The following is a 10,305-nucleotide window of genomic DNA, read 5'->3' on the forward strand; positions in this document are numbered from 1 at the left end:
TCCTCTCTTTTTCATCATTTGGGGTAGTTCAGTTCACAAAACTGGTGAGAGACTAACATTTTTGCAGCAGATTCTTTTAAAACACAAGGTCATAAGGATGATCTTTTACTAGTTTTTTTTACAGGAGATCATTAGAAACAACAGAGAGCGCTCCTGTAACTCAGACATTATAAATGGACCAAAATCAAGAAGACGCTTGTTTGGCCCCCAGTCTTAACTTTCTGGAAACGCGCTCTCTATGACAATTTAGTTGAATATTCCTGATATACATTTTCAGCATTATACACAATTGAAGAATCCCCGGTGGGGTACGTTAACTTGTGGCCATTTACGACTACACACTTTTATACTAGGTAATAGTTATTCTTTGATTTGCTTTCTCTTCCAGTTTTTTACCATTCTTGTCTCCAATTTAGGTGGCAACTGAGGATGAGCACAGTCAGAACCAGGCCAACCAGAGCCCCGCCGGGTCTATTCCGAGCTCACCGAGACGAGTGCGATCTGAGACCATGTACCTGGGCCGAGCTGTGCCTCTGCTCCGGAAGATGCGACAGAGCCAGAGCTTGGCGTTTGAAAGGAGGGTCGCACCTGAACCCAAGCCCACTATTGAACGCTTCCTTGAGTCCTGGTTCGTAATACCAACATAATATATCCTTGTGCTATGATACCATATTTCCTCATCTAGGGTTGACGTTTGCTTATATACTGAATTAGGAGACAATGCAAGGTGTCAATCGGGTAATAAATGTGATATCCATCCATCCATTCATCTTCTTCCGTTTATCCGAGGTCGGGTCGTGGGGGTAGCAGCCTAAGCAGGGAAGCCCAGAATTCCCTCTCCCCAGCCACTTCGTCCAGCTCTTCCCGGGGGATCCCGAGGCGTTCCCAGGCCAGCCAGGAGACATAGTCTTCCCAACGTGTCCTGGGTCTTCCCCGTGGCCTCCTAACGGTCGGACGTGCCCGAAATACCTCCCTAGGGAGGCGTTCGGGTTGCATCCTGACCAGATGCCCGAACCACCTTATCTGGCTCCTCACCATGTGGAGGAGCAGTGGCTTTACTTTCAGCTCTTCCCGGATGGCAGAGCTTCTCACCCTATCTCTAAGGGAAAGAAACTCATTTTGGCCGCTCATTTCGGTCATAACCCAAAGCTCATGACCATAGATGAGGATGGGAACGTAGATCGAGCGGTAAATTGAGAGCTTTGCCTTCCGGCTCAGCTCCTTCTTCACCACAACGGATCAATACAGCGTGCGCATTACTGAAGACGCCGCACCGATCCGCCTGTCGATCTAATGATCCACTCTTCCCTCACTCGCGAACAAGACTCCGAAGTACTTGAACTCCTCCACTTGGGGCAGGGTCTCCTCCCCAACCCGGAGATGGCACTCCACCCTTTTACGAGCGAGAACCAAGGATTCGGACTTGGAGGTGCTGATTCTCATCCCGGTCGCTTCACACTCTGCTGCGAACCCGATCCAGTGAGAGCTGAAGATCCTGGCCAGATGAAGCCATCAGGACCACATTTGCAAAAAGCAGAGACCTAATCCTGCACTCACCAAACCGGATCCCCTCAACGCCCTGACTGTGCCTAGAAATTCAATCAATCAATCAATCAATGTTTACTTATATAGCCCTAAATCACTAGTGTCTCAAAGGGCTGCACAGACCACCACGGCATCCTCGGTAGGCCCACATAAGGGCAAGGAAAACTCACACCCAGTGGGACATTGGTGACAATAATGACCCAGTGGGACGTCGGTGACAATGATGACTATGAGAACCTTAGAGAGGAGGAAAGCAATGGATGTCGAGCGGGTCTAACATGATACTGTGAAAGTTCAATCCACAATGGATCCAACACAGTCGCGAGAGTCCAGTCCAAAGAGGATCCAACACACAGCAGCGAGAGTCCCGTTCACAGCGGAGCCAGCAGGAAACCATCCCAAGCGGAGGCGGACCAGCAGCGCAGAGATGTCCCCAGCCGATACACAGGCAAGCAGTACATGGCCACCGGATCGGACCGGACCCCCTCCACAAGGGAGAGTGGGACATAGAAGAAAAAGAAAAGAAACGGCAGATCAACTGGTCTAAAAAGGGAGTCTATTTAAAGGCTAGAGTATACAAATGAGTTTTAAGGTGAGACTTAAATGCTTCTACTGAGGTGGCATCGCGAACTGTTACCGGGAGGGTATTCCAGAGTACTGGAGCCCGAACGGAAAATGCTCTATAGCCCGCAGACTTTTTTTGGGCTTTGGGCAAAGGGCAGCCTTGGTGGAGTCCAACCCTCACTGGAAACGTGTCCGACTTACTGCCGGCGATGCGTACCAAGCTCTGACACTGATCATACAGGGAGCAGACCGCCACAATCAGACAGTCCGATACCCCATACTCTCTGAGCACTCCCCACAGGACTTCCCGAGGGACACGGTCGAATGCCTTCTCCAAGTCCACAAAGCACATGTAGACTGGTTGGGCAAACTCCCATGCACCTTCAAGAACCCTGCCGAGAGTATAGAGCTTGTCCTCAGTTCCACGACCAGGACGAAAACCACACTGTTCCTCCTGAATCTTAGATTTGGCTATCCGGCGTAGCCACCTCTCCAGTACACCTGAATAGACCTTACCGGGAAGGCTGAGGAGTAAATGTGATATTTCACCCGGAAATCATTCCCTACAACTCCTTGCTAACTTTCTTTTTTCTCTTCCTCCAGTCGTGGCAAACCACCTGTCCTTGCTCAGCCTGGGGAGAAATCCTTGCCTGATGAGCACTCCGGCACCGGGACTGCCGAGGAGAGCGGCGTCAGCGGGGGCTTTGTTGCAGTCAATGTTAGTCCTGTGGTCCAAGAGGGAGACTCCCAAGAGTGGGTGATGCTCGAGCTGGACCAAGGCACTAGTTCCGGAGCCGTCAAGCCTTCAGCTGAAGCCCAACGTGAAGACAAGCTCGCTGGGATTTGCAGCACGGCTGACTCAGAGAAGCACCCCTCTGGCCCACAGGATAGTCCGGCTCTACTGGGCAGTCCCCTTCTGTCACACCGCTCTGTAGGTTCATGGTTACTTGGCCACAAGAGGTTGCCAGGGATGCTGGGACAGATGCCCTCAGTCTTAATGGGAAGACCCCTCATGGATCAGGTCAGTTTGTACTTAGTAGTTATATAGTAGTTGTATTTTTATTTTGGAATAGTACTTTGAAATGGGTCTTTAAAAATCAGTAATCATTTTCAGGGTCACTGTATACAGTCTATACCAGGGGTCACCAACGCGGTGCCCGTAAGGACCAGATGAGTCGCCCGCTGGCCTGTTCTAAAAATAGCTCAAATAGCAGCACTTACCAGTGAGCTGCCTCTATTTTTTTTTATTTAGTAGCAAGCTGGTCTCGCTTTGCTCGACATTTTTTATTCTAGGAGAAACAACACTCAAATAGAATTTTGAAAATCCAACAAAATATTTTAAAGACTCGGTCTTCACTTGTTTAAATAAATTCATTTATTTTTTTACTTTGCTTCTTATAACTTTCAGAAAGACAATTTTAGAGAAAAAATACAACCTTAAAAATGATTTTAGGATTTTTAAACACATACACCTTTTTACCTTTTAAATTCCTTACTTTTCTTTCCTGACAATTTAAATCAATGTTCAAGTATTTTTTTTATTGTAAAGAATAATAAATACATTTTAGTTTATTCTTCATTTTAGCTTCTGTTTTTTTGACAAAGAATATTTGTGAAATATTTCTTCAAACTTATTATGACTAAAATTCAAAAAAATTATTCTGGAAAATCTGTAGAATCTAACTTTTATTCTGGGAAATCTAGAAGAAATAATGATTTGTCTTTGTTAGACATATAGCTTGGTCCAATTTGTTATATATTCTAACAAAGTGCAGATTGGATTTTAACCTATTCAAAACATCTCATCAAAATTCTAAAATTAATCTTAATCAAGAAAAATTACTAATGATGTTCCATAAATTATTTGTTAATTTTTTTCAAAAAGATTCGAATTAGCTAGTTTTTCTCTTCATATTTTTCGGTTGAATTTTGAATTTTAAAGAGTCCAAATTGAAGATAAACTATGTTTCAAAATTAAATTTTCATTTTTTTCGTGTTTTCTCCTCTTTTAAATCGTTCAATTAAGTGTTTTTTTCATCATTTATTCTCTACAAAATACGTTCCGTAAAAGGAAAAAAAATGTACGACGGAATGACAGACAGAAATACCCTTTTTATATATGTATATATATATATATATATATATATATATATATATATATATATATATATATATATATATACACACATATATATATATATATATATATACACACATATATATATATATATGTATACACACATATATATATATATATATATATATGTGTGTATATATATATATATATGTGTGTATATATATATATATATGTGTGTGTATATATATATATATATATATATATTTTTTTTTTGTATTTATTTATTAAGGGTAAATTGAGCAAATTGGCTATTTCTGGCAATTTATTTAAGTGTGTATCAAACTGGTAGCCCTTCGCATTAATCAGTACCCAAGAAGTAGCTCTTGGTTTCAAAAAGGTTTGTGACCCCCGATCTATACAGTATTAGCTGAACAATTTTCACGGCACATATACAATATCTCAAACCTCGACACATGCCTGGTGAGATACGCTGTTGATATTTACAACCATTTGTAGAGATGTCCGATAATATCAGGCTGCCGATATTATCGGCCGATAAATGCTTTAAAATATAATGTCAGAAATTATCAATATCGGTTTTAAAAAGTAAAGTTTATGACTTTTTAAAACGTGTAGAGCGCCACTAAACCTTAAACGCGCTGCCTTTGCGTGCCGGCCCAATTTCATAATATCTACGGCTTTCCACACACACAAGTGAATGCACGGCATACAGGTCACACTGAGGGTGGCCGTATAAACAACTTTAACACTGTTAAAAATATTTGCCACACTGTGAACCCACACCAAACAAGAATGACAACCACATTTCAGGAGAACATCCGCACCGTAACACAACAGAACAAATACCCAGTCTCCCTTGCAGCACTAACTCTTCTGGGACACTACACTATCCACCCCCCGCTAACCCCCCATCCCCTACCCCACCTCAACCTCCTCATGCTCTCTCAGGGAGAGCATGTCCCAAATTCCAAGCTGCCGTTTTGAGGCATGTTAAAAAAAAAAATGCACTTTGTGACTTCAATAATAAATATGGCAGTGCCATGTTGGCACTTTTTTCCATAACTTTAGTTGATTTATTTTGGAAAACCTTGTCTTTAATGCATCCAGCGGGGCATCACAACAAAATGAGGCATATTATTGTGTTAATTCCACGACTGTATATATCGGTATCGGTTGATATCGGAATCGGTAATTAAGAGTTGGACAATATCGGAATATCGGCACAAAAGCCATTATCGGACATCTCTAGCCATTTGTAGTTATTCTGAGCTAAGTGTGTACCAAAATGGTATCACCATGCTAAATTTGTGACATTTTTGCCAAATCTGGTAAAACCGTAATTTGCGAGCTGCAAAAGTCACTAAAGGTTTTCCTTTTCACTTGTTAGAAAAAGAGAAACTAGAGAGATATGTATACTTTAAACACTTACTAATTATTGTGTCACTAAGTCGGCAACACTGATCCCTCCTGTCGTATCGTTCTCTGGCGGACCTGGGGCCTCATGCATTAATAAGATTCCCCCCCAAAAAAGAGGTGTATGCTTAAATCCAGAAAATGTTGTCCGCACAAAAAAACATTTCTTTTGTACATCTCATGAGCAAAATCACATTTAAGTTAAAGTACCAATGATTGTCTAACACACACACACACTGGTGGTGAAATTAGTCCTCTGCATTTGACCCATCCCCTTGTTCAGAGCAGTGGGCCGTAAATCATTTTGGTGATTTAACCCCCAATTCCAACCCTTGATTCAGAGTGCCAAGCAGGGAGGTAATGGCTCCCATTTGTATGGTCTTTGGTATGACTTGGCTGGGGTTTCAACTCACAATTTACCGGACACTCTAACCACTAGGCCACTGAGTAGGTTTAAAGGCCTACTGACTAACGACCACGCAGTCTGATAGTTTATATATCAATGATGAAATATTAACATTGCAACACATGGCAATACGGCCGGTTTAGTTGACTAAATTGCAATTTAAAATTTCCCGCGAGGTATCCTGTGGAAAACGTCGCTAAATGATGATTCCAGCGCGGTAACAACACACAACAACAGCAGTCCGTTTTCGTCTACCGTAAAGCAGTTCGTCTGCCAAACAGCAACGTTGTGACACTCTTAAACAGGACAATACTGCCATCTACTGTACATGCATATGGTTAGAAAAAAGATGGACAATGAGTAGATGAGTGTTATGTGTGTGTAAATGTGTAAATAAATGAACACTGAAATTCAAGTATATCTTTTATATATATATATATATATATATATATATATATATATATATATATATATATATATATACTGTATATTAGGGCTGTGAATCTTTGGGTGTCCCACGATTCGATTCAATATCGATTCTTGGGGTCATGATTCGATGATATATAGATTTTTTTTGATTCGATTCAATTCTCGATTCAAAAACGATTTTTTTCCCGATTTAAAAGGATTCTGGATTCAATACATAGGATTTCAGCAGGATCTACCCCAGTCTGCTGACATGCAAGCAGAGTAGTAGATTTTTGTAAAACGCTTTTATAAATGTAAAGGACAGTGTTTCATCAACTGTTTGCAATAATGTAAATTTGTTTTAACTATTAAACAAACCAAAAATACGACTTATTTTATCTTTGTGAAAACATTGGACACAGTGTGTTGTCAAGCTTATGAGATGGGGCGGTATAGCTCGGTTGGTAGAGTGGCCGTGCCAGCAACTTGAGGGTTGCTGGTTCGATTCCCGCTTCTGCCATCCTAGTCACTGCCGTTGTGTCCTTGGGCAAGGCACTTTACCCACCTGCTCCCAGTGCCACCCACACTGGTTTAAATGTAACTTAGATATTGGGTTTCACTATGTAAAGCGCTTTGAGTCACTAGAGAAAAGCGCTATATAAATATAATTCACTTCACTTCACTTCAGATGTGATGCAGGTGTAAGCCACTGTGACACTTTTTTTTTTTTTTTATAAATGTCTAATGATAATGTCAATGAGGGATTTTTAATCACTGCTATCCTGAAACTATAACTAATATTGATACTGTTGTTGATGATATTAATTTTTGTTTCAATTCTTTCGGTTTGTTCTGTGTGGTGTTTGTGTCTCCTCTCAAGTGCTCTGTTTATTGCAGTTCTGAGTGTTGGGGGGTCAGGTTCGGTTTTGGAATTGGATTGCATTGTTATGGTATTGCTGTGTAGTGGTTTGTTGGATTGATTAAAAAAAAAAATCGATTTAAAAAAAAATTTGAATAGATTCTGAATCGCACAACATAAACGATTCGATTCGTATTCAAATCGATTTTTACCCACACCCCTAATATGTGTATATATATATATATATATATATATATATATATATATATATATATATATCCATCCATCCATTTTCTACCGCTTATTCCCTTTCGGGGTCGCGGGGGGCGCTGGCGCCTATCTCAGCTACAATCGGGCGGAAGGCAGGGTACACCCTGGACAAGTCGCCACCTCATCGCAGGGCCAACACAGATAGACAGACAACATTCACACTCACATTCACACACTAGGATTTACTGAAAGTCAAGTATTTCTTATATATATATATATATATATATATATATATATATATATATATATATATATATTGTGGGGCGGTTTAGAGTGGCCGTGCCAGCAACTTGAGGGTTGCAGGTTCGATTCCCGCTTCCGCCATCCTAGTCACTGCCGTTGTGTCCTTGGGCAAGACACTTTACCCACCTGCTCCCAGTGCCACCCACACTGGTTTAAATGTAATTTAGATATTGGGTTTCTCAATGTAAAGTGCTTTGAGTCACTAGAGAAAAGCGCTATATAAATATAATTCACTAATTCACTTGACTTGGTGAATGTATGAATCTAGCGGTAAATATACTCCTCCCCTCTTAACCACACCCCCAACCACACCCCGCCCCACCTCCCGAAATCAGAGGTCTCAAGGTTGGCAAGTATGATATACGCCAGCCGTGCAAATGGCGTGAGGCACCTCACATTTTCTACGTTCGGTCCATTCTTGTTACATTTCAACTTTTCTGCAAAAAAGTTTGTATGCCAGGTTTTTGTATTGCATGAGGCCCCAGGTGCATATGGGATGTGTTCAGAAGTGGAGTTACGATACAATGTACTGTTAAGTTGTATTTGTCTTTATTTGTGGTGATGTTGAAGTATAGGAAACGCTGCTCCTCTAATTATTCTGTTGTTTTCAGTCCCTCAGCTGCACAGCACCATTTCCTATCCTTGAGAAGAGTGACACGACGCCTCAGGAAGCCCAGTCCAATAAACCTGACGAACTCCGAAAAGATGGAGGAAAGACTGAAATTGCTCCACCGTCAAGCCCTCTTAAAGGATCCGCCGCTCTCCTGACAAAAGACCCGGAAAGTGATTCTGGTCTGCCCGACTGCTCCTCAGAACTAAACCAGCAGCCTCAAGCGGTCTTTCCAGCCATCACTTCTTTACGGCCCAAAGACTCTCCTTCTTCGCCGAGACTGAGCCGCATCCCGATCCGGGACGTCACCACCCCTCCGGACTCTCCGAGTAGGAACCTTCACGGGGACCGACGACACCGCTGGAGCAGCCCGGTCCCTGGGTCCCCCACTCACTCCCCTTCTCCGTCGCTGTCCTGTGAAAACCTGCCGGCCACTTTGCCCCGAGAACGGCTCTCCTCGGAGCGAGGCTCCAGGTCGGACTGTGGAGGAGAAGACCCTCTTTCCCTGTCTTCCTCGTCCGGCAGTAAAAGTAAAATCCCACGACCCATGAGCGTCACCTTTGTTCCTGAGCAGGTCACCAGCAGGTTTGCGCCTCACCCGCCTCCTGGAAAACCGACCACAGGCCCCTGTGCCGACCACAGGTATGATATCATACCCGCCGCTATACACTTTGAGACCACTTCACAAATCGCAATAATTTACATTTTGCACTGTTGGATCTTAAGAAGCTTTTAAGTAGAGCTTCAACATGCAACTGAAGAAATTGCATGGGAATGCTCCAATGCTGAAGTTGAGACTTAAGACTTAGACAAACTTTAATGATCCAGAAGGGAAATTGTTCCACACAGTAGCTCAGTTCCAATGATGGACAGTGTAAGGATGGAAAGGACAATGCAGGTATAAATAAACTAAATATTTTAACTAAATTATTTGGACTTTCCCTGATTACATGGCAACAGTTGTTTCTAAGGGAGGGGGGTCATAAACAGCCATTGCCTTTAATTACAACAGTGCAAAGAAAAGGTTGTAAAACAGTTCAAAGAAGGGGAGTCTGGTCCTGCTTCCTCTCCACTTTGTAATTCTCGGGTCAAGACAAAATCTTTCTGTGGATTACAACACATTAAATACACTAAATATTTCGATATAAAATATAACATATACAGTATTTTTCGGTTTATAAGTCGCTCCGGAGTATACGTCGCACCGGCCGAAAACGCATAATAAAGAAGGAAATAAACATATAAGTCGCGCTGGAGTATAAGTCGCTGTTTGGGGAAAATTTATTTGATAAAACCCAACAGCAAGAATAGACATTTGAAAGGCAATTTGAAATTAATAAAGAATAGTGAACAACAGGCTGAATAAGACCGATTGGTACCGGGCCACACAAAAAATATAAAATATAGACATATATATATATATATATATATATTTTTTTTTTTTAATCATTAAATCAACATAAAAAACACAATATATACATTATATATATATATATATATATATATATATGGGCTTCACGGTGGAAGAGGGGTTAGTGCGTCTGCCTCACAATACGAAGTTCCTGCAGTCCTGGGTTCAAATCCAGGCTCGGGAACTTTCTGTGTGGAGTTTGCATGTTCTCCCTGTGAATGCGTGGGTTCCCTCCGGGTACTCCGGCTTCCTCCCACTTCCAAAGACATGCACCTGGGGATAGGTTGATTGGCAACACTAAATTGGCCCTAGTGTGTGAATGTGAGTGTGAATGTTGTCTGTCTATCTGTGTTGGCCCTGCGATGAGGTGGCGTCTTGTCCAGGGTGTACCCCGCCTTCCGCCCGATTGTAGCTGAGATAGGCGCCAGCGCCCCCCGCGACCCCAAAAGGGAAGAATCGGTAGAAAATGGATGGATGG

At 42.2% G+C, this 10,305-nt stretch overlaps 1 protein-coding gene across 2 annotated transcripts in view; it reads left to right on the top strand.

Annotated features, from left to right (window-relative positions):
- Nucleotides 1-10,305, top strand: part of LOC133542361 (tau-tubulin kinase 2-like) — a 45,155-nt gene that overhangs the window by 28,850 nt on the left and 6,000 nt on the right. For both annotated transcript variants that reach the window (XM_061886419.1, XM_061886420.1), the window contains exons 12-14: nt 417-628; nt 2,713-3,130; nt 8,418-9,058. In XM_061886419.1, coding sequence (XP_061742403.1) covers nt 417-628; nt 2,713-3,130; nt 8,418-9,058 — 1,271 coding nt within the window. The remainder of the gene's footprint in view (nt 1-416; nt 629-2,712; nt 3,131-8,417; nt 9,059-10,305) is intronic.

Source organism: Nerophis ophidion, linkage group LG24 (genome assembly GCF_033978795.1).
Source record: "Nerophis ophidion isolate RoL-2023_Sa linkage group LG24, RoL_Noph_v1.0, whole genome shotgun sequence".
NCBI lineage: Eukaryota > Metazoa > Chordata > Actinopteri > Syngnathiformes > Syngnathidae > Nerophis > Nerophis ophidion.